The sequence below is a fragment of the Syngnathus leptorhynchus genome, chromosome 8, assembly GCF_054491065.1.
Source record: "Syngnathus leptorhynchus isolate UIUO chromosome 8, UIUO_Slep, whole genome shotgun sequence".
Taxonomy (NCBI): Eukaryota; Metazoa; Chordata; class Actinopteri; order Syngnathiformes; family Syngnathidae; genus Syngnathus; species Syngnathus leptorhynchus.
Genome location: NC_141202.1, coordinates 11277549 through 11301287, shown reverse-complemented (window position 1 = coordinate 11301287; position 23739 = coordinate 11277549). Strand labels below are relative to the sequence as shown.

At 43.9% G+C, this 23739-nt stretch overlaps 6 protein-coding genes across 7 annotated transcripts; 2 read left to right on the top strand and 4 right to left on the bottom strand.

Moving 5' to 3' along the window:
• Positions 1-346: 346 nt before the first annotated feature.
• On the top strand, positions 347-3206 carry rbp5 (retinol binding protein 1a, cellular). The gene is made up of 5 exons (XM_085919496.1): positions 347-495; positions 591-694; positions 1647-1831; positions 2566-2667; positions 2989-3206. The coding sequence occupies exons 2-5, from the start codon at positions 619-621 to the stop codon at positions 3040-3042; spliced, it is 417 nt and encodes a 138-aa protein (XP_085775622.1). The 5' UTR covers positions 347-495; positions 591-618; the 3' UTR covers positions 3043-3206.
• Positions 2900-6471, bottom strand: LOC147052449 (tumor necrosis factor receptor superfamily member 5). 2 transcript variants are annotated; one of them, XM_085919494.1, is made up of 8 exons: positions 6348-6471; positions 6154-6279; positions 5942-6088; positions 5777-5870; positions 5530-5606; positions 5104-5211; positions 4044-4172; positions 2900-3783 (listed from the first exon to the last, which is right to left on the bottom strand). In XM_085919494.1, exons 1-8 carry the CDS (start codon positions 6418-6420, stop codon positions 3644-3646), a joined length of 894 nt encoding a protein of 297 aa, XP_085775620.1. In that variant the 5' UTR covers positions 6421-6471; the 3' UTR covers positions 2900-3643. The 2 variants fall into 2 exon arrangements, with proteins under 2 accessions (XP_085775620.1, XP_085775621.1); XM_085919495.1 differs by having other exon boundaries at positions 4078-4172.
• Positions 6472-7989: 1518 nt separating this feature from the next.
• Positions 7990-11202, top strand: tapbpl (TAP binding protein like). Its single transcript, XM_085919094.1, has 9 exons — positions 7990-8067; positions 8248-8306; positions 8553-8756; positions 8839-9099; positions 9183-9386; positions 9459-9626; positions 9703-9809; positions 9997-10222; positions 10300-11202. The coding sequence occupies exons 2-9, from the start codon at positions 8255-8257 to the stop codon at positions 10365-10367; spliced, it is 1290 nt and encodes a 429-aa protein (XP_085775220.1). The 5' UTR covers positions 7990-8067; positions 8248-8254; the 3' UTR covers positions 10368-11202.
• A 58-nt stretch (positions 11203-11260) lies between these two features.
• Positions 11261-14167, bottom strand: LOC147052447 (vesicle-associated membrane protein 3-like). Its single transcript, XM_085919095.1, has 5 exons — positions 14025-14167; positions 13346-13481; positions 13122-13280; positions 13000-13051; positions 11261-12391 (listed from the first exon to the last, which is right to left on the bottom strand). Coding segments are annotated over exons 1-5 (366 nt in total). The 5' UTR covers positions 14027-14167; the 3' UTR covers positions 11261-12374.
• A 1196-nt stretch (positions 14168-15363) lies between these two features.
• On the bottom strand, positions 15364-16380 carry mrpl51 (mitochondrial ribosomal protein L51). Its single transcript, XM_085918731.1, has 4 exons — positions 16207-16380; positions 15955-16050; positions 15751-15858; positions 15364-15644 (listed from the first exon to the last, which is right to left on the bottom strand). Exons 2-4 carry the CDS (start codon positions 16043-16045, stop codon positions 15448-15450), a joined length of 396 nt encoding a protein of 131 aa, XP_085774857.1. The 5' UTR covers positions 16046-16050; positions 16207-16380; the 3' UTR covers positions 15364-15447.
• A 579-nt stretch (positions 16381-16959) lies between these two features.
• plekhg6 (pleckstrin homology and RhoGEF domain containing G6) lies at positions 16960-23105 on the bottom strand. The gene is made up of 15 exons (XM_085918631.1): positions 22704-23105; positions 21845-22052; positions 21355-21489; positions 21079-21216; positions 20905-21000; positions 20782-20832; positions 20416-20565; positions 20228-20338; positions 19986-20135; positions 19781-19915; positions 19323-19442; positions 19106-19238; positions 18923-19038; positions 17695-18821; positions 16960-17548 (listed from the first exon to the last, which is right to left on the bottom strand). Exons 2-15 carry the CDS (start codon positions 22004-22006, stop codon positions 17374-17376), a joined length of 2799 nt encoding a protein of 932 aa, XP_085774757.1. The 5' UTR covers positions 22007-22052; positions 22704-23105; the 3' UTR covers positions 16960-17373.
• Between the last annotated feature and the right edge of the window lie 634 nt (positions 23106-23739).

The following is a 23739-nucleotide window of genomic DNA, read 5'->3' as shown; positions in this document are numbered from 1 at the left end:
AAGAAAAAAAAAGATTAAAGTAAAATGATCTAACACCAAAACCAATAATTTAAATCTATAAATTAATCCATCTAAATAAATCATTTTCTTAGTATGACTAGAAATAGATCAGACTAAATAAATGTGATCTTAATAGCGAGGCAGAATTTAATTAATTTAAAATCTATTTTTGTATTTTATTTTAAAATGTTCATAATAAATTATTTTAACTAGCATTTTAATATTCAATTCATTTTTGGTTTTCCAAATTAAAAGCTGATTCTCATCATGATATTGCTCATTAATTTTTTTTTGTTTTTTTTAAGTGAGACCCTTTTTTGGGGGGGGGGGTCTAATCCTCCCCCAGCAACATGCTCCTCCCTCCTCATGTTGAGCTCTTAGGCACCACCCACTTCAAGTGAAAGGCAATAGGAAAGAAGAATGAATGAACCCTCCTCCCTCCTTTCTTCCCTCCTTCCAAACTCCCGCATAAGTGAAAGAAGCTGTGAGCCTTCTGTGAGTCATTGCTACCTCCCGGAATCAACAGTTCACCGCTCTGAATTCTCTTGCTGAATATTTTACTGTCTGAGGCCTTTCTCAACATTTCACAGTGTGTTTGGGGTTCCGGACCAAGCCATCATGTCCAAACCTGACTACTCTGGGCTGTTTCATATGGTGGAACAGGAGAACATGGACGCCTACCTTGCAGTTTTAGGTGAGGTTTTTTTTTCTTCTTCTCATCACTCCATTGTATTGTATGTTCATAATATACGTCCAATGTTTTACACTCTCTGGAACTCTTTCCCCCTGACCATCTGTAATGCTGACTCCCTGCACTCCTTCAAACAAAACCCACCTCTTCAACTCTGCAGATAACCTCTAACTCTTTGTATGTGTGTTTGTGTGCGCGCGTGTGTATGCATGTGAATTTTCTATGTAAAGCGGCTTTGAGTGTTTCGAAAAGCGCTATATAAAACAGATCTATTATTATTATTATTATTATTACATTGCAACATGTGGCTCGTGGGCCAATTGTGGCCCGCCTGAGCATTTGATCTGGCCCGCTCAATATTTAATACACAAACACTCATGCAAAATTATATAAACAAATGTTTCATTACTTAATGTTATTTTTTTTCGTGACGTTTTGGTTTTAACAAGTGAAACAAACGGTCATCCGGAGACCACGACTTGACCAAAACCAGAACTCACAGAGACTAAGACACACCTTTTTCAACCATGACAACATTTAGAAATTCCACAGCCAAAAACACAGTAAGTATCTAATGTCTGATCTCAAACATGACTTTTTTTTTGCTTAAATTTGCTGGGGTCACGCAGCACAAGTTTGCCTGTTGGTCTACATTCAAAAACACAACGTTCCTTTTAAAAAAAATATATATATTTATGTTTTTGAGTGAACGTTTCTTGTTCATCTATGTGTGCGGTATTAACAAAAATGAAACGGTCCACAATGTTCATTTTGAAAATGGTGTAATCTTCATTTGCAGCTGCACATTCAAGGACTGAGCTCATCACTCTGTCCTCTGTGTGACCCCCCACACACACATTGTACACACACACACACACACACACACACACACACACACACACACACACACACACACACAGTGTTCCATTCAAGTGCACTTTTCTTCCTTCCTTAGACATCAACTTTGCTTTGAGGAAGATCGTGTGTCTACTGAAACCCTCCAAAGACATCAGCCACAATCCAGCCACGGGGACCATGAAGATCCGCACTCTCACCACCTTCAAGAATTTCCACATGGACTTTGTCATCGGACAGGAGTTCACCGAAGACCTGGGCCCCGTAGACGGTCGCACGTGTCAGGTCGGTGGAAGGAACTTCAAGCTGGAGGTGTCGTACCAGTTGGCTTTGTGTGCTTGTATGAGCAAAGTCAGCCGGGCCTCCTGTGGGGATTTTGTGTTGTGACTACCTCCTGTGGTTCGGCTCACAATGGGTAGCAAGAGTAACAATCACAAAGACGTAGTATTTGGGTCCGCCTCTGGTCCTTTTGAAAATTCCACCACTTCGACTTAGCAATATGAAACTTGGTAGTCATGTCTATCAAGTGTAGACATGCAAAAAAAAAACTCTCAACACATATTTTGTCTCTTACCACAAATTTGTCTCACAGTTGTTGTAGGGAAAACAATGAATGTTCAAAGTTTGTTGCACTTATGACTTAAAAATTTCTCAAGAAGCCACGCAGGAAAAGAAGCCATTAAATTTCAATTTGATGCCGTCATTTCAGGATTCTTTACTTGACTGGTAGATTATGATGATGATGGCAAAAACATTTTTGTGTGTTTTATGGTGGTTGATCAAATTTTGCACTCAAAAAGAAAAAAAAACTGTTTCTTATTTGTGTCTATCTACATGTAGTTCAAAATTTAACTTTCTGAGTTTGGGAAATCTCTCCAAATGTTCATCAGAAACAAATTCCAAGAGCATTCTATAAATGTAACCAGCTTGGAGGCATCACTAAAGACGGTTTTAAACGTCCAAACTACTTAACATGCAGATTGGGTGTGCAGTTGTCCTCACAGCATGTCTTTGAACAGACCACCGTGAGCTGGGAAGGGGACAAGCTGGTTTGCGTACAACGAGGCGAGAAGAAAGGCCGAGGTTGGACACACTGGCTGGAAGGCGACAAGCTGCATTTGGTAAAGAAAAACAACACACATCTACTTCTATGTATTAGCTTTGTTTTTGGAAAGCCGTTTCCCAAGTTCTCATGAAGATGTCTCAAACAAGGCATTGTTCCCCTAAGGAGATTTCTTCTCTCCCTCCAGCAGCGGGGAGGGAGAGCAGTGAAAAGAGGAGAAGAAAGGATTACCGGGTCAAATAACGGGGGAGGGTGTGGGGGGGGGGTTACCACATTAGGAATCCAATCTCAGTGACGCTCCTTTTGTGTTGGAGATTCTTGTATTGATTGTCACTATTAATTAAATTCCTCTGTTTTGTCCTAATGGCCTTCTCTGCAGGAGATGAGAGCGGAAGGCGTCGTTGCCAAGCAAGTCTTCAAGAAGGCCGATTGAAAACATTGTGGTAAAATGATGGACTGTGAATATGTGATGTCCTCTCTTAACTCTTTTAGTGTACGTAGGAAATAGTTAAGGTACGTGTGCATGTGTGTATATATAAATGATATATCATTGAATGTACCAGTTGAGTGACACAGTAAAGGAAATAGTGCAGTGAAGTATTCGGACAGTTTGAAATAAATTTGAAAAAATTAATTTGATTTGAAATAAAATCATCAAAATGTGATGGAGGTTTGGAGTCTTGGTTTTTATTTTAAGAAGCTTGCCAAAAATATGGCACTTACCATTTAGGGATGAACAGCCATTTTATGTGCGACTACAGAATGGCGAAAATGAAAGGTTCGTAACTGCCGACGGATGCCATAAGATGACGGCAAAGCACTACTTTTCTATTCAAACCGATAATGGCCCTCACTTCAATATAGTCCCCTGGTATTTTTTACAAAAAGGCACAGAAAACTGTAGCATGGGATTTACCAATAGAGTTGAATGTGCTGGCAACCTTCTCCTCCAGCAAGTTGCAGTAAACAACCAGCAGGGGGCAGTCACCCCCACAAGTTGGCGCCATCTTTTTGCAATGTCTGGAGACTTGCGCTCATGTCCCGCACCACTCGTCCTCCTGCGGCTCTGAGTGGCTCCGATGGTACGCGTCGGTCCCGTTGCGCTGCTCCGAGCCGTCGGTCTTCAGGGAGAGCGGAAGGTCCTCGTTAAGTTTCTTGCTGCAGATGGCTTCATCTGGTGAACGAGAATAAAAATGATAACTCGTCACGACCAGTTCTTTTCATGGTTTGCGCGCTCATTGGTTTAACTTTCAGTTTCCTTTTTCTTAAAATCGATTCTGTTTTACTTTATTTCATTGACAAACATTTTTTTTCCATTGTACACAAAGTGAAAAGTTTTCCGATTTTTGTTGATTTAACTCATCTTCTCAACCCTGGCCTGACCCTTTCAGTTTGAAGAAAACAAAAAAAAAACAATTGACATTTATTTATTACCCAGGTTGAGCAAAGTAAACTGACGGGTCTCCACCTCGTTGCTCTTTTGGGACTGATCAAACGTTTTGTGGGTTTGTAGGGAAGGTTCCGGCAAACTCCTCGCCTCAGTAAGGGAAGCGTTTGACCTGGCTGTGGACACCACAAACAGAATTCAATCGGTTTAAATTTCACTTCATTAACCGAATCATTTCTTTTGACGAAACTTATGTCATAAAACAATTAACACATTAAAATGCTAACTTTCTAGTCTGGTCCGAAAATAAGAAGCTCTTGAGCATTAGCCCTACCATTGATGTCCATCCATCCATCCATCCATCCATCCATCCATCCATCCATCCATTTTCTGTACCGCATGGTCCCCATGGGGGTCACGGGCGTGCTGGAGCCTATCCCAGCTGTCATCGGGCAGTAGGCGGGGGACACCCTGAACCAGTTGCCAGCCAATCGCAGGCCACACAGAGAGCAACACCCATCCGTACTCGCATTCACACCTGGGGGCAATTTGGAGTGCTCAATCAGCCTACCAAGCATGTTTTCGGGATGTGGGAGGAAACCAGAGTGCCCGGAGAAAACCCACGCGGACACGGGGAGAACGTGCAAACTCCACACAGGGAGGGCCAGAGATGGAATCAAACCCACACCCTCCTAACTGTGAGGTGGACGTACTACCCAGTGCGCCACCACCATTGATGTGATTTTTCCAAAATAATTTTGGCAGATGAGCACAAGCAAAACGTTTACGAAATTGGCATTGCACGTGTACTTTCCACTTTGTGTTCACAGTAAATGGCAGTCAAAACTACCTGTGGCACACATGTAGGTTGTTATGAGTCAGCTACTGGTGCGGCGTGCGTCACATCATCGCCGCGTTATTGTGTCAAGGCAAAAATATGCAGGATGTGGTTTCCTTTACATCTAATGTGTACAGATACTTCATATCTGACTCAGAGTAATGCAATTTTTGAAGAATATAATAAAGGAAAACAGTGGAAGAAGATCTGTTCCAGGCCAGGCCCTCTTTTCAAAACTAGCAAATGTTTGAAACAATGCATGTACACACCTGCTTTGTAGGATTTCCGTTTGACCCTCCAGTATATCAGCCCCAAAACAACGAGTATGCTCAGTACAAAGCCCAGCCATAAACCTGCAGGTAAAATCCACGAGCAGCCTGCAAAAGTGCTGCAAATTAATTCAGGGCATTATGGACTCAAGTAAATTATCAGATTTGGTTCACACACACACAAAAAAAATCCTGTTTCAGATTACACTCCAACATTGTGGGTCGGCTGTTATTTTAATGAATTTTTGTGTGCAGTCTCTACATAACTATTTTTATTTTGGCTATAATTTCACTGTCAACCGCTAGGTGGCACCAAACTAATATGATGTGACTAAAGAAAACACCAAGTCATTAGTCGATGACAATAGTTCTTCCTTCACTGAAGTGTTACTGGAAGACGACAATTCATGTGAAAATGTCACCCACCAAATTTGAACTGGCCACAGATTGCGTCGGCAGTGGCGTTTCCTGCTCTTTTCAGCACTCGACCCAAGTCATCACATCTGTCGGCAAAGACAAATGATGTCAAAGAAGCGCCCACATATTGCATCAGGTATGCTACCTATCGTTGCGAGATATGTACAGTCCAGTTTTTACAACCATTTTTATTATTTCATCATGGTGCAGTGTCCCTCCTGACAATTGAAAACACGACGTTCAGAAGACCTTTGACCTTGTGTGTGTTTGGCAGGCCGAGAAGTAGTCAGACACGTTGCTGTACGTTCCAGCCCCACACGGAACGCAGATTGTATCCTTGCTTCCCCTTGCTGTAAAAAAAAAAAGAATTTCACTTGTGGAAATGGAAGTTAACCCTAACCCAAATTCATGGAGAGCCTACTTTGAACCTTGACCCCTGACCCCGGCGGACAGGAAGTCGCGGGCATACAGTAGTCACAGGAATCCTCGCTACAGAAGAACCCCGAGGCACATTTGCACACTGTGTCCTTGTCAGCTGTGCACGCCTCCGCCGTCATCTGGTTGTTGCCTACGAATCAAATCGTTTATCGACTCTCGGCTATCACGAGCGTCCACGAATGTGATTTGACTTACTGGTACTGCACGACTTGCACACGCGGCAGCGAGTGAGGTGATTTCTGGTGGCCGTGAACAGTTCTCGCCCGCAGCCCTCACACTGAGTCTTGCCAGTGTGGTCGCAGTCGGCTCGCACGAAGCTTCCTGGCGAGGGTGAACACAAAGCATGAGGAGATCCTGTTAGCGTAGCTGCAGCGTGATCGCAAACTGACCTGCCGGGCAGCGATCGCAACATCTTCCAGCTTTACTCAAGTACTTCTCAGCGTTGCACTTGGAGTCCACCATTTCCAATCAGATCTTTCCCAGAAGTCACTCAGAGTGTTTGGTCTTTGTCTGTGCGTGACTGCAAATGAAATGAAGTTTCCCCACTTTATCATTGTCATCCCACACAGTGGAAACACCCATTTACTCCCCATTTTGCTCCCCCGCCCCCTAATTTCCTTCCTGCCCTCCCCATTCCTCCTCCCCCTTTGTTGCAACCTGCTAGCGTTTCCACCTAAGACCTGAGAGATGTTGATGTTGGCCGTGTTGACACAATGAGATGCTTTTTCCTGTCTGACCATCATCGCCTATTGTGTACACTCCCACCTTTGTCCAACAGCCACACAATCGTACACTGAGCGTCGACCTTTTTTTTTATTCTTTCCCGTTATCATCTCAGTCCAACTATAAAAAGACTGACACAGTTGCTTGCGTCTATGGATTATCAGGAGGCACATGAGAAGGAAGGCAATTTATGAGAAAGGGAAAGAGCACTGGGGGAGCTAGAGAGGGGCAACACAGAAAATATGCTGAGACAGTTCCATAATAGATATTTGACTTTTGCTATTGGCACCAGACTGTGAGCTTAGATTACACAACCTGAACAGACCCCCAGCCAGTCGATGTCCAGGATTTATCGTTCTCAAAATGGGAGGGGGGCACAAATTCTCACGGGTTGACATTTTTTATAGAGTTCCTGTTCCAATTTTTATCCCCCCCTCCCCACCACCTGTCATTTTGCTAGGGACAAAAGGAGCCTTCAGAACTGAAATATCTTCTCAATTATTCATTCAAATCAATTCTTCACTCAAATTATTCTCGTAATGAAAGATTTGATCACAAAACGTGTGTGGCTTTTTCTTCAATGAACACGTTTGACATTGCTATAGTGTCAGCTTTTAATTATATTGCGTTGTCATTTTAAAGCAAATTAATAAATGCAAACGTATTTATTCATTTGCTTTGAAAATACCTGAATAATAAAATGGATGGATGAATGATGATCACAATTAAGAATAAAGTCTCCTTTGTAATATATACTCCTTGGAGCATGTAACGGTACCCAAAAAAGAGGAATTTCTTTGCGTCGAGGTTTATGCAAAGAGCTCCCGTAATTATATCGTTGCTTTTTGGTGAAGTCACTGAGTGTTCCGTCTGTACGACTGGTCTTTGAATGCACCCCGCTTCAACTGCAAAACGGGAATGAATTTAAAGACATCAAAGGAGAATAATCCTTTCTAAAAATTAAAATTGACTGACGCAAATGTGAGTTCTTCATGTTTTTATTGAAAACAACATCATGCTGACTCTGTACAACATCGTACGGCATCGTTTTTTTGCTTTCCAGACAAGGCGTGCGCGCTCCCGCGGCGGGGGAACCAAATCGTGCACAACACCTGTACGAATTAAAAGCGTATGTAAAGGTTTGACTGTATTTAATCATTTTGCACCACATTTTAATCAAATTCCTTAATTACTTCTTTCTATACGTTCAATATTTTTCTGTTGCCCAAATCAAGCACGAACGCTCGTCTCCACAACGACTTGACCGTCACAATCCTGCATTCCACTTTCACTTTCGACGTTGTTGTCGTGCGCATGCGCGAGCGAGACTTCAATCGTCGAAAGTGCCCTCTGTCCAAGTAGTTATTCTCATCCAAGCCTTCTCAGGTTAGTCATTTTTGCTATACTCTCCGTCAATATCACGTCGTGTAGCTTGAAAAAAAGTTATTTTCAAATACTGTCGTGTCGAGTGTACGCCATAACGTAATGCATTTTATTCAAATCAAAAGTGAAAGGGATTTTTTTTTTCATGGCTGCCTTTTCTGTTTTGCTTTATTCGCCCCAAAGATATGCCATGGAGGTGATGAGAATCATTTTGTGTGGAATCTTAACGACCTGCGTGTGTGGTGAGATCATTTTTTCAGCGTCTTGTAGTTTGTTTTTCCTCCCTCACCTAACAATACAAGCAATGACAAGCATTGATTGCCAAATAGGAAACAGGGAAACTGGTTTTGCAGTACACTTTAATGCAACTTAAATTTTTACATTCGATTCATTCAAATAATCAAGGCAATAAATGCTAAAATAATACATTCTAAAATTATTCAACTATAGTTTCCTTCAAATGATATATTCAAAATGGTGTTGTGCAGCGTCTGGAGTTGCAGATGTGGTTCTGTCCTGCGAGTTCATGGAAGACTCAGTGGGACAGCACGGGAGCTCCGCCTTCCCCAGTAGTCCGGCCACACTCATCTTGAGAGACGTGTTTGTTGATTCCCACGAATCCCTTGAAGTTTTCACTCCATTTGTCCCGGTGGCTAACCCGAATCCACGTGCCATTATGTTCGAGTCCAACGGTTCTTCCCCCGCCGCGGCATATTTTCCGCCACCAAATGAACGTCGCCACGGCTTTGACTTCCCCTCCTTCGTTTGTTGCAGTGTCGTCGTTCAAGATTCCCAACATCAACGTTGTACTCCACGCGGACTGCAACGAGCAGGAGGTGATGTGCAAAATAACCAAGTACGCCTTGAAGGAAAAGTCGACATCGGACTATTTTCTGGTGTCCATCGATGTGAAAGACGGGGCTTTCGGCACTTTGTTGATTCTACGTGCCGTGCCGCCGGCCGACGACCAATCGAGTCAGATGCACATGGAACTGGGCCTACCGCTGAGTCAGACTGGAACATTGCTGACTGAAGGTACAATATTGCCAGTGTGTGTGTGTGATTGCGGGCTGCCAGAAATTGAAAGTCTTCCTTCCTCTTGCGTTGTGTCTCCTCAGTGTCATTCCTAGTGTTTTCTGCCGTCAACTCTGTGTCCGCACCCCTAAGAGGCGCCGGCCTCCTCAGCTGCGGCTTCAACCATCGGGACATGCCGCCCGATGAGGAAATGCACATCGAGTGGCGGCAACAATATCGAGGACTAGGACAGAAAATCATCAAAATGGCGGCGAGGTTGAACGATACGCAAGGAGGTGCCGCTGAGGGTGAGTGCGGCCTTGCCACCGTCGAGTGTTTAACGAGAAGTGAGGAGAACGGTGGTGTTTCTGATTCACCAGTGCATCACTGGACCAAGGACTCCAGCATGGATGCCAGTCAGGTTGTGAGCGAAGGGAACGCCTCAGTGACCCTGAGCAACTTAAAAGTTACAGATGAAGGCGCCTATATCTGCTCCGTCGTTATCGGCCCTTTCTCTGGCCAGCAGGTGGTCAAGCTGCAGGTGCTTCGTAAGTTTCGAACCAACATCACCTCGCGCCCACGACAGGGAACCGGCATGCATGTCTGTTTTGTTCTTCTTTGCAGAGGCACCAAGTGTTTCACTTTCAGAGGAGGAGAAGCTAGTTTTAAAAGGAAATACAGCACAGACCCTAAGGTGTCATTGTCGCAAATACTACCCTCTAGAGGCTAAGGTGGGTCACTGCAGGGTACAGTACCTTTATAGTTGAATTCTTTCTGCGACCAAGTTCAATCTACTCATATATATCCATCACATTTCCATAAAATAAGAAGTCGACCAGGCAATAACTCCTAAATTGGGACGCTTAAAATCTGAGGTACCCGCTGTCCAGCAACAACATCAATTACGTTCTCCCGCAGGTAGAGTGGCTTTCACACTCGCCGACGGACGACGAGCCCACCGTCCTACCCAATCAGGGCTCGCTGTCCAGCCACCAGAAGCATAGCGACGGTACCTACTCGCTGTCATCTCACCTGGTGGTGTCCACCGACGTAGCCCCGGGAACCCGAATCACCTGCAGGGTGTCCCACGTGGCCCTGGAAGCTCCGATTTCCGTCAGCGTGCTGATCAAACACCCGGAAGCAGGTACGAACTCGTATCAGAAAACAGATGCTCTAAACAGAGGGAGGTATTGTGAGGGTAAAATGTTTGTCACTCCACAGATAACTACTGGTGGGTGTTGTCATTGTTGGTCATCACTCTGGTGTTCTTCTACCAGCTCATCAACTAGCAACATAGCATTTATTTATGAACTGTTTTAAATTCAAATGTATTTGCTGACATTCTGTTCACTGTGTATGTTTTATTCCAACAACAATAATTTAATTTCCGTCAATATGAGGCTTTCAGCCCAGACTTGGAACAGTCGTGGCCATGATTTGTTAATCTTCAATAATAGTCGGAGTTATTTTTCCTTTAATCGACATTTAATTCACATTCGCAACAAAGACAACCGCCCGAAAAGCACGCACTACTTCCTCGCCGCTCACGTCATTAGTACGCGCTCCCAACTATGCCACAAACAAATTAGCAAACAAATTTAACATTATTATTATTATCGTCTAATGTTACCACATAAATTATCTTTGACCTAAACTAATAATTTTTAGTAGAATACTACAAAATAGCTTTGAATAGCAAAAACTTGTAAATATATTTATTTATTTACTTTCTTTATTGAGTTCAACTTTGACTTGAGTTGGAATATTATTCTGGAACTTGATAGTAATTTTATATTGGTCTGTAAATGGGATTTGACATTCATTTACAGAGTAGCATTAGCACTGGCATTGTTTCCAAAATAAAGTCTTGGAAATAAATATAAAACGTGTGTACAATGTCAAATATATATTTTTGTAATGTCAAAGCAGTGATCAGGATAAAAACAAACAAGAACAAATATCACTTATCATTGTTTTGATGTTGTCGTGAAATGAAAAAAACAGCCACCAGAAATGTCGGTCCCGTTGTTTGTCCCGTAGCTTACCCTGCTATAAAAAATGGATGAATGGTATTTGTACTGCATCTAAATAATAAACACAAAAAGACAACACAGTCCCACAGAACTGTTTTAATTGTTTTATTGGCATCAGCAAAATTGACAAGCATGCATTTTGTCTGGCAAACATTTTCACCTCCCGCTGCGTTGTTCATGTCAATCACTAAATCACAAGTGTTTAGTGCCAAAGAATCCTGTTTCTTTTCGTTGTGTTAGCAACCGTCATTTTAATGTATTACACCAAAAATTAGTCTTAGAAGAAAATATGCGCATCTTAACTATATGTTAACAACCCCTCCTTCAAAAAACCCTGAAAGATGGACACGAACGTGACAAATGCCTTGTTAGAGTGCTACATGATGCTAACAGTTGAAAGTAGTCGCGGTTTGGCACTGGTGAGCGGTTAGCCCATCGGGAAGGACGTTCAACAGAGACCAGGTTAGAGAATGAAAGATGGCGCTATTAGGACCGAAAACTACCGCGACTGTGTTTGTCATGCAAATAGGAAGCCAAGCTCACCTTGACTGGTTTTGCTTTTGTGTGGCAGCAGCAGCAAAACCAGGAGACATAATACCACACACAAAACTTTGTCCACGACTGAGCCAAACATTTGAGTGACTGCATTTTTTTTTTCTAGTGCAACTGTAGAAATGTGATTAAAATGCTGAACTTTGATCTCATCCATTTGAATCCTCACTCTTCTTCAAAACCAAGCGTGACAAATGATTCCCTCCAAGCTCACATTAAAGGAAGCTCAAGATTTCCCATTTTCTTGATATGCAGCTTACTAGAATGCCATTTGTTCCCCCAAAACTAGGACAATTAAGTACGTAAGAGGAACAAGTAAGGTTAACTCGTAAAACAAGCACAGGCCTTGAGCTAGATATAAAAGAAATGGAAGAGGAGCTAAAACAGCTTCCCGTACGCACCACTAACCTCGCGCAAATGTTCTTCTCTCTCCTTCACTTTTCCGTGCTTCCTTCAATAATACATGAGCCGCCGTGAACCCGAGCAGAGTTTAAGCCGAAAAGGAGGGAGGAGGACGAGCAGGCAAGGGGAAAAAAAAAAAAAAACGACGACAAAAAAATAAACAGCCGAGACAAGTGAAAGCTGCCGTGATGCGAGAGGTCAGGACGGTGAAAAGGGTGGGGGATTGTTTTTTCTTTTTTTTTGTACGCTCCCGTCTGCCATCTCATCAACATTCTCAAGTCCATATTCATCCATTTTGACGGGCGAAGCTCAGTAGAAGAAGTATACTGCCAATGACGCAGAGAGAAGAGAAGTCATTAGTCTAATGGTCCCCCGCAATACATCACAAACGCTCAAACAAATAAAAATGAAAACATAAAACATTCTTTTAATACGCTTGTCAGACGCAATATTTGCTACACACACTTTTAGTTAACGTATACTGCTGTTGTTGGATACCTTCCTTTGGAATTAGCAAAATAGCTTTCGACAAATCAGGAATAAAACGGGAATTTACTTATCTTATTTCTACAGCTATTACCTAGCAAGCTAGTAGCTATGCCTAAACCAGGGTTATATAATTCTTTTTATTTTCTTTTTAAATATATTAGTTTTATGGATGTAAATTGTATATCCAATAGTTGTTTTTTTATTTAGAAAAAACAAAAACACTCATTTTTATTTGATATAATTTTTCAATGTTTGTTTTAGTAATTCATCCATTTTGTTTTAGGAATTCATCCATTTTCTGTACCACTTGTCCTATCCCAGCAGTCATAGGGCACTACCAAACTTGTCTCCTAGCCCATAAATGCATCTTCCCTATGTGCCACAATTTACAGAAGAGCGTCATTATCTGAATTTCCAAGGGAGGAGGTTCCTGACGTGTACTCACAGAATATTATCCCCACCACGATGACGCCAATGATGCCCATCATGATCATCATCTGAAAGGAGAAGATAAGACATCATCAGTGAGAGTCGAGCTTCTTGAGGAGCACCCGCTCGCGTGCCCACCTTGCAGTTCTTCCACCAATACTTGTTCTTGAGCTTGGCCGCGCAGCTTTCAAACTGCGACGCCCCAGCTTGAAGGGCGTCCGCTCGGTCGTCCAGCTCGGAGAGCTTCTGGTCCCTTTCCAGAACCTTGTCCACATTCACCCTCATGATGTCCACCACCTGACAGTCCGGGACAGGAAAACATTTTTGGAAACTCAGGAGTTACGTTATTTTTTTTCATGTACCTCCTCGACTTGGGCCTGCGTCTGCTGTAGCCTGCGGTTGCTGGAGGTGTTAGGAGGAGCTGGGGGCCCACCTCCCGGGGCTCCCTCTGCACCAGGGGCTCCCGGAGCACCTGGGGCTGCGGCATCTGGGGCAGACCTGTGTGGAACCACATGTGCAAATAAACTCGTGGAAAAGAAGACGGAATAATTATTTGGCACAACTATGCCACAAGATGGCTGCAAAGCACTACATGAAGATCCTCAGCTCACTAATGTGTAGTTCATTGGCACCAAGATGGCGGCAAAGCACGACAGGAAGCTCCGACCCAGTTCAGTATGATTCCTTGGAACCGAGATGCCACAAGATGGCGACAAAGCACTAAATGATCTTTATTTCATGTCAACGTATTTCTTTTGCCAAAGTATGACTTGAGTTTTTAACCGTGCTTTGGCAAACAAACAAAGAGAAGACCTCTATACGTACTAGATTGTCCAGGTGCACCTTATGTTGTAGCCGGTCCCTTCATGTTGGTCTACAGTTCAAATTATTAATTATTTAACTCAATTATTCAGAACATTTTATTGTACAAGGATGGCGAAAATATAGATCTAAGATATTCTTGTATTTATTCCAGTCGAGAAAATTCCCAAAATGACTACAGCAAGTAATAAATCCATCCCAATCTGCAGAAACACTCACATGTTCTATGCAGATGTTTGCGCTGACTCAGCGGAGTAGAAGGAGATGCGAGAGGAGAAGGCACAAGGAGGTTCCAAAGTCTTAACAATGAAGTGAAACCGTGACAAAACAAACAATCAGGCGGAAAACAACAACAAAAACAGAAAAAGTTTGTCCAAACAAATCATCAAAGTGTCGCAGTGCACCAACCCCCACCCCCCCACAAAAGCAGCCGAGTCAGCAAAGAGAAGTGAGCTGAGTGATGCTGCGTAGTTCTCCTCAGCATCCAGCTCTTCCTTCCCCAAAAAAGAAGCAAAAAGCTCGGCTCTTTGCTTGAATTTCCAGTGTAGAAGCTGTTGAGGTCGATTCCTAATGTTTTCCTTCCTTCTCGCGCTTCTCTGCGCCTGCGTGGAAGATGAAGCGTGATGCGCGTGGCTGCTGCTGCTGCAGTAATGCGTCGAGTTCCTCTCCCACCTTTCCCCACTTGGACTCGGAGCCACAGTGCGGTACTACCCCCGCTCACCCCCCCCCCCCCCCCCTCTCTTCTCTGCCCCTCCTCCACCTGCACACTTTGCAGTACTGCAGCCCTGGTTCGGTGGGGGTGAGGGAATGGGGGGGCGGGGGGAGGGGTCAAGTGGACGTCACTGCAGTGCGTGGATGCCCACGGAGCGTTGACTCAACTCTTTTTTTCCTCTGATAGATGGATTTCCATGTCAATGCAAACACATGTTTGTATGTAGTGTACACGGGGTCCTCGCTTTACGACATTTCGAGGTTACGTTACGATCCCACGTTGACATGTATGGGGAGATCAATCCGCGGGAACTAAACAAAGAAACATGTGTTTTACATGAAGAAAATATCAAAATCAAACAAGAAACATTATCATTGTGTATACAAACGTAAAGACGATAATTTAATAGAATGTAAAACAATTTTCTGCGTCATGATCAATTCGTGGCAGATGCTTCTGCTATGTGCAACTTGGCCACTAGGGAGCAGTATACTACTGTCATGTAAAACAAATGAATACTGTACTCTCAACTACTCTAAGTATTAGTCAGCTTTTATTGAGGGTAAAGAATATTTGCCCGTAGGAGGAGCAAAAAAATGTGGGAAATATGACAACTTTCTGTTGAATGCCCTCACCTACAGAAACAGTTTCAATCAGTAAACTATCTCAGCCCAACTTGAAGACCTCTTAAGTGTTTATAGTTGCCACAAGCTGGAGGCAAAGGGCACTTATGTTAAGGTATTATCGCACTCGCATGAAACCTCTCTGAATTTTGAACCCTAAGAAGGTGAAAAGTGCTTGTGTATCAAAATTGCCAAGAATAAAGTAACACACACAAGAAATGACTACTTGTCAACACGTGTTTATTTATATGCATAGGACTTTGAAAAAAACTAAATACACAACCCGGTCGGACACGCCTTTGTGCTGTTAGCGATGTTTGCCAGTGCGATTGAAGCGTCTGTAGAGGAAGCGGATCCTCTTTTCCAAGTTGTGTCTTTCTAGAGTCATCATTCTGTCTCCCACCATCCTCTTCTTCCTGATAAGTCGCTGCAGCTCGTTGCCCCTGAAGCCCTTCAGCCAGCAGGGCGCCAGGATCAGGTCTTTGGGGTGCGCTTTGAAATCTCCTGAATACACACACAAAATCACAGAGGGGAGCCAAGAATATGTCATAGTAAGGTACACGTGAAGTAGACTTTGCATTGAAACATGTTCATCATCTAACATACTTACCTAAGATTCCTATGTTGTCATATACTCCAAACATGCTCCTTTTCTCATTCCACCTGTCCACCACCTTGGGCTTGGGGATGGCGTGCATCCTGATGTGTCGGGACGTACCTGACCATGTCAAGGGAGAATTCAATTTGGAAACGTGTCATGGCAGCATAAATAACCGACGAATAGAATCGGGATATCTCGCTGTACTGTTCTTACCAGTGGAGAAGTTCCGAGCTGTGTCCAGCAGAGCCCGCGCCGTCCGACAGAAGGAAGCTCCAGCTCGAAGCATTCCTCCGACAGCAAACATGTTTTCTGTGTTAACAGCAAAAAAATCGATTGAGAACTCGGGATTGTTTGTCTTTCTACTCGCCTTTGTACAGTGACCCTCTGTTAGCTTGAGCTAGCACACAACACAACCGTTTGCTCTTCGTAGTATTAAAGGCGTGTCACAACAAAAGAAGCGGTTACCTTTTTTCGGCCACTTTCAGTTGAATATGCTGTTGCTATTAGCGTTAGGAATATTAGAAGTGAAAGGTTGAGGCTTGGAAAAACTACGTTATTGACACTTTAGCATTCTGAACGAGGGAGCGGCCATTTTCACGCGCTGTCCCACAATGCATTGAGCTCCCTGGCGGACTACCGTAATACACGTTGCAAAGAGAAATGCATTTCTGATCAATATTATGATGAAGCAACCTTTCAATTAAATAAAGGGAATAGGCAAAAAATTATATGTTACTTATGAATTTGAAACGTTCAATTTGCTATGCTGGCAAAGTTTGCACACGCAGATATTTGCGTAGAAATAAATGCAAATCTTATTCTCTAATTTGATTTCCAGTGGTTCAACAGGTTGGATGGAGTAGTGTTTGTCTCTCAACTTGAAGTCTCACTCCTGCTGGCAATGGTTGTGGCTCAGTGGTGTTTGTCTTCCAATATGAAGGTTGAGGGTTCAATACCCACCCTTGGTGACCATGTTGAATTATTCATAAATGTGTGCTTGTTTCTTCTTTTCCACCATGTAGAGAAAAATACATTTTCAGTCCACCGCGTTGCCGTCGTCCAATGGGAGAGAACCAAGTCGAGCAAAAAATGGGAAGCCGCTTCAAACCTGAGCCGTTAAAACGCCCAAGAAGCACTTGTGGCACTTTTCTTGCATTTGGACGCCTTTTGGTCATCGTTGAGTTCTTCCTCTTAACCGATAAAGTCAATAACAAATGCTTTTTGTGTTGACTTAATTTATTGCACAATAAAAACTGGAAAACTGTGACTAACAGTAGGAAAATACAAAAAGCTCAAAGTCCCAATGATTGGCACACACATATCTGGGTGTGGTGACATTTGACCTGTGCATTTAACCCATCCCTCTTTTCCGGTGTCGTGCTCGGAAAGCATTTTGGTGAAATAACCCCCCCAATTCCAACCCTTAATGCTGAGTGCCAAACAGGGAGGCAATGGGTCCCATTTTTATAGTCTTTGGTATGACTCGGCCAGGGTTTGAACCCACAAGCTTCCAGTCTCAGGGTGGACACTTTATCACTAGGCCACTGAATTGTATTTACATAACGTCAGTACATGTGCGCTACATGTACGACCTACAGAAATAAGTTACGTGTATGTGATGATGACGTGTGTTCACACTCGACTGCAAAAGTTCTCTTCCTGCTCAGAAATATCCCAGTGAGTCAAAGACTGATTGATGTCCTCCAAGAGTCCATCGACTCCCACGTTCACGTAGTCCACCGCTTCCTCGTCCTCATCGAAGCACCAGCCGGGCCAGTCCACATTGGTGCCGTTTGTAAAAAGCGGACTGCGTGACACAAAGAGAAACTTTTACTTTGATTGACATGATAACAAATCAAACTCAACCCGCTTCAAATGATCAGTCAGCACAAATCCAATCTTAAATCTGATTGTCGCCTACTCAGGAAGGTGTGGTCAAGACGTGTTCCTCACCTGTCCATCCTGTCGCTCCCGTCGCCATCCACCAGCTGCTCCCTCCATCCTCGACTCACCGTGAGGACTGTGTGCCTCTGCAACTGCACTTCTTCCTCCCACTCGCCGTCTCTGTCGCTCGCAGACGTAGAGGTCAGAGGAGATGCGAGCGCCTTCAAAGGGATGTTTTTGTCGCCCTTTGCCGTTTCCCTCTCCCTCACTCGACCTCTGGCTCTCTGCAGAAGATTCTCCGGAGACGCGGCAGAAGATCTGTCCGGAGAGTGAAGCCTCCACTCGTCTTGACTCGTCGACATGTTAGGTATGGACACGCTCCTCTGGGCTTTCATTTTGGGCTTCCTGTACTGAGGGTTCAGTTCAGATTCCGAAAAGATCTCGGCGTCCGGCGACACTCTGGGCTCGTTATTCCAAAATGTCCCCCGCGTGGGCTTCAGGGCGCCCAGCTTTAGCACGATATGAGGATTGGAGCTCTTTGTATTGGCGCTGCAGTCAGAGTCCGAGTTGGAGGAAGACCACGCCGGTCCTGAACTATCCACCAGCTCGATTGCTCGAAGGACATTGTCCGTCCTCCTCTGTCCTAACATGGGAGCTTTTGAGAAGGCTTTGCTCTCGGCATGTGACGCTGTGTCTCCAGAGGGTGTAGGCTTGTAGTTTTTCCCCGAGGAATAATTCACAGATTTGGAATTGACGATCCTGGCGTTCCCGGGTAATACGCCGCCCCTCCGCGTTTGGTCGACAACCGGCCATGAGTTGGCTTCATCCGTTGGGTAGTCAACATCGGGATACACCAGAATACTCGGTCTGGCGTTGACGTTCACGTTGATTTTAGGAACAGACTGATCGGGAGCTTTCCAAGCATTTTTTGAAGACTGGCTCAACGTCTCATCTTTTCCTCCTCCTTTACAGCCGTTCTCTTTGATTTTAAATTTTTGAGGCAAGACTTCAAAGTCATGGTTGGGTTTTCCCAAAGCGTCTTGAGATGCATGAGTGCCATTTGACAATTGATGTAGTTTGAAATCGGCAAAAAGCTCATCTTCTAAAATAAGCGCACGGGTCCCGTCGACCGCGGCAGGGCTTTTTTTCGCCTCTGATTGTCTGCTCTCGGCCTCCCTCATGGTCCTTAGGTCCATCTGGCAACATGATGCAGAAAACTATTAGTCATTTCGTCCCAAAATGTTACCAGGAGGTAACGTCAAAGCACGATCTCATAACTTCAGCCGATTCGGTCTACCTTTGCCTGGTGAATGGCGGACACCCAAGTGGAGCAGCTTTCCATGGTGCTGGCTGTAAAGATGTACACGTTGACGGGACACCAAAGCTCCCCCACCTCTACCAGGAGAAAGGAACCTGTGCGAGAGGAAGGAGTGTCTTGGTGTGTGGTGAATTTGTGTGCAGATTTGCAAACCGGACTCACAGTTGTCCTTCAGTATAATGCAGTACGTTCTGTCCAGGGCCAGCGGAGGCCGAACCACCTTCAGTCGTTCTGCTTTCTTCTGCACTTTGGTCATGAGAAGCACGTCGGAAAACAGAAGAGCCACCACCTCCAGCTGAGTCGTGAGCAGGCATGAGAACGTTGTTTAAAAAAATCATCTCCCCACCATTTTGGAAAGAAAAACAAAGCGGGGGCTCACCTTGCTGTCTTTCCTGCCACGGACCTTCAGGTTCTCTTCCAGTAGAAGCTTGCGGATGACTCCTTGACCGGCGCCAACGATGGGGCATGTCAGGTCAAAATGGCAGATGTCGCGCACGTGCTGCACACCAAGTGTTGCCAATATCATTCCCACTCAACAGAATCAAGAGATAGCTAGCTAGCTTGCTAGCCTCGGTTGCAGGAAAAGTTGATAAATATTGCACCCTTCAATGACTCACTTCTATTGGCCATTTTGTTAGTGTAAGTAGTGGATATCATGCAATTTAAACTACAGAAACGATTTAATTATATAATATTATTAATAATAATAATTAATAATATTAATCCAGACCACCAATTTTGATTTATTAGCCCTGTCCAATTAAAAAAAAAAAATCACATTAATTCTGATAAAATCGTCCCAACTTTTGACTCTCTTATTCATTTTAGCAACAATACCTTGTCAATTTCCTCGTTGATTCCCTCCATCTCGTAGCCCTCCAGCCTCTGAGCAGAGATGGTGAGCGCCACCTCCTCGTCCCTCAGCCTCAGGTATTCATTGACGTTCTCCAGAAACGCGTTGACGCTGCATAACTGAAAGAGATTTTCCTGCTTTGGAGGGAGACTTGTGGCGCTCCAACGAGCAGACGTTGACGTTCCTCACCATGCTCCGTAGGCTTTGCTGCGCTTCAGGCTCCTGGGTGGTCTTGAGCACTGCCTTGAGAAGGAGGGCGTACTTGGTGATCCTCTGGTGGGGTTTGGCCTGCATGTCCCCGAGACGCATCCGTGCGCACTGCGGGTGGGTCTCCACCCACTGCTTGCCGAGCGCAATTTGGAAGCGATTAAAAACATTTCCCAAAGCAAGAAGAGCTTGTCGTGAAATTGTCAACAACAAAAAAAGGCCACCTGCACATATGTGAGGAAATGTAGATTGCTTTCCATTTGTTGCCGCGCAAACTCAAAGGTAGTTTCCTCCTCGGCGCAGTAATGGCAGTATGCTGAGAAGCGCTCGCGGAACTGCAAGGAGACAACAACAGACAATGAATTTGCGCCTTGCGTGCTTGCCGGATACGCTGTGAAAAACCAAGGCCTACCTGGAGGCAGCCTGCCTCCAAGCCCCTCGGGTTAAAAGGTTTGCCAGTGGAGCGGACGTCCTCTAACATAGGATAAATCACTTCCTGCCAGAAGAGCTGGTGTGCGCTGAGAATGGCGGGAAGGTTGGAGAAGAGATCCTCGGGGGTCACCTGTCAGACAAAAGCAATTATCGACATTACGGTGAATAAACCGTCATCCAATTAGCTAACGTGACCTCCGTCTGTCGTGCGAGTGACATTTTCTACTTTCTGAGTAGAAACATGATTCACATTTTGCACAGCAGAATGTTTCCATTCACCTGCCAATGTGGGGCAATGAAGTGGAAAGAAAAAAAATGTGGTGGCCTAGAAAACGACCAGACTGACCTCCTGGAGGAAGCCACGGTGGTGCAGGTTGACCAGCGCCGCGATCACCAACTGCGAGAAGCATTGCGGAAATGTCGTCAATGCTTTTTGTAATTGGATAGAAAAGCATCGGCGGCGTCTTACGTCTTTGATGATAATAAGTCTGTTGATGTAGTTGAGCTCGGTGAGCACAAACTCCCACATGGCTTCCTGCTGGTGCTTCTGCAACCGAGGCATGAGCTGGCAAAAATAATCAATCTTATTTTCTGTCCTACATTTGATATGATCTACTATGTTGTTGTTGTTTTTTTTGCATACAGAGTGGGAGTTGACAATATCGGTCCAATTCTTCTCCACCATGCTTCCGTGGCTCTCCTCCTTCCATCTCCACTTCAGGCTGACGGGGACAGCGAAGGTCTCCAGCTCCTGCTTCAACACGTCCAGCTGACTCCTTTCCTGAACGAACCGGGAATGGACAAAAGCAGAAAAGAATGACGTCAATTTTAAAACTGATTTCTATTGTTTCTATATCACACAAGCGTGTGCAGAGTTTTTATATCCACTTTTTTTTTTTTTTTCAGCACATGACAGTACCTCGGCTGTAAGGTTCCTGTCAGGCACTCCCTGGTTGAAAAAAACTTGCATGAGCGCAGCCCTGGGTTTGGCTGTCGTTGACGCTCCCTTTGTCACCGTCGAGTAGTTGCTCACAACTTTTTGTCTCGTCCGCATCTAGAACAAAATGAAGAGCAACAAGAATGTTGATGTTCATACTGAAACTGGATTACGTGGTGATGTGGCACTTCTGAACTTCCAAGTCGAAGAAACGTTCGACTCAAACTCAAATTCTTTACACAAACAACAAATGTGATGCAGAACAAACGTTTTAGAATGAGAATGACATGGCTCTTCCTTTTTGTTCCTTTGTCAGACATGCCATCTTGTCATGCCGGCAGATTATTTGGCAGCTTGCCTTGTTTCTTATGTTAAGCGTTTGTCGTCTTGGGAGAGTAATACTTTTGAAAGAATTCACCTTTAGGCATCAATACAAACTTCACGTTGCGTGTCTTTTAAAACAAGCATTTACCTGATGGCCACACGTGTAGAACTTGACTTTGTCCGGTGACACTTTACGGTAAGACCTGTGGCCAGCCGGGGTCTCTGTTGGGAAGTCGGACTCACTCAGGTCCACGTCACTGAAGTCACGTGACTGCACCGAAGCTGCCTCCATTGCTGACGGGTGACTCATCTGATGTTTAAGCAGGGACTGGATGTCTCATTGCCAATTAATTCATCTGCGGGAAGGGAAAATGAAACTATTATGGCCTTGTATTTGGAACCCCTGATAGACAGCTGACCCATAACAATGACAACACAATTTGTAATGGCAAATTGGTCGTTGGGCTCAACATGCCACTGTGATTTAACAATATCTACACTTAAGTATTTCATTTAGCTTTACATATCATTGCTCTTGGTGTAAACCAGTTGCATGTTACGACAGAGGTCTGATGTGACGACCTAAATATTGAACACGCCTCAATATAATAGAACACGGGTGTACCTATTGTGGCCCGGAGACAACAAAACCAAATGCCAGGCATTAAAACTAGCAAGTCAACTTTCACCCTATTGTGGAATTTAAAATCAACCCAACACCAATTAGATGGTTTTTTTTCTTCAGCATTCGCTTATGAAAACAGAGAGCAAATATTTTATCCAGAAAAGGCAGATGTATCCCTTCTAATTCAAACAGAAACTTCATCACACTATCTTTGTTTTTTAAAAATAGATTTACGCCATGGCTAGCTTCCTGGTATGCAATCGTTTGAGGCAGCAAATGATTAACACGAATCCAACCCAGTGATACCACGACTATGAAGTCAACCACCTTCTTACTTGACAACACCCACAAGAACATATATAAAAAAAAAAACAATCTTTACCTGAGTGTTCACGGGAGTATCCATTTTGTGTCTCACCCTCATCTTGGGTTAGTGCTGGCTCTCTCCCTAGGCCAGCTGGATCCGTCCAGGCGTTCCTCCTTCACCTGTATGGATTTCACCTGTGCTTATTTCTGCCTTCTCGCAACTGGCCCGACGGGAACGACTGGATTGTGGCGGCCTGCAAGTCACTTCTTAGCTTCACTAATGTCTCGCATTCGGTAACCGATGACGGGTTGTAGTTCAACGTCAAGAGCGTCTCGTCAACAAATGAAGGAAAATGATTTTCTGTCTCTTATGTGTTCTGTGTGCTCCACTGCCCTGCTGGCAATTAAGTGACCAAGTGCAAATGTTTGGATCATGTAGATTTAACAGATTTTTTTCCGGTATGTACTTAAGTATTTAACAGATGCAGACGGACAATATAACGATAAAAGCATATTTTCTTTATCTTCCGCGTGTACACCAGAAGGAGCCACGATTCACAAACTGATACATTCTTTCCAATCTATTTAATCACATTGCTATGTTCAGTAAAAGGTGTAATGTACTATTTCCCCCTACTAAAAAAAAAGAACATGATTTATGTAGTACGCATTGATATTTATTGGAAAATGGACTACTCAGAACAAAGTAGTTGTTTTTCTTAAAAAAAACAATTCTCTATTTCAGAAAACAGAAAAGTGAAGCCCACGTCGTAACTCTTTACAAGGTCAAATTCAGTTTGTAACAGTTCAACCTTCACAGATAACAAACAATATATATTGATTACACAATAATCTTGATATCATAAACTATCAAGAATGTTGTGTAATCTGCTCTCCTCTCGGATTACTTGTTGGAAAAACCTCAGAGCTATCCTTCAAAAAGTTTTTATTTTTTATTTTTTTTAAAAGTCAAATCACTATTTACAGTACATGTACGACGCAACACGTTGAGTCCAGCAATACTACCAAAAGGCCGCTAGGTGGTAGTGTCGTCCTGCAGACACCACCACCTATTTCCCTATCCATGACATTAATGCAGGGGTGTCAAACTC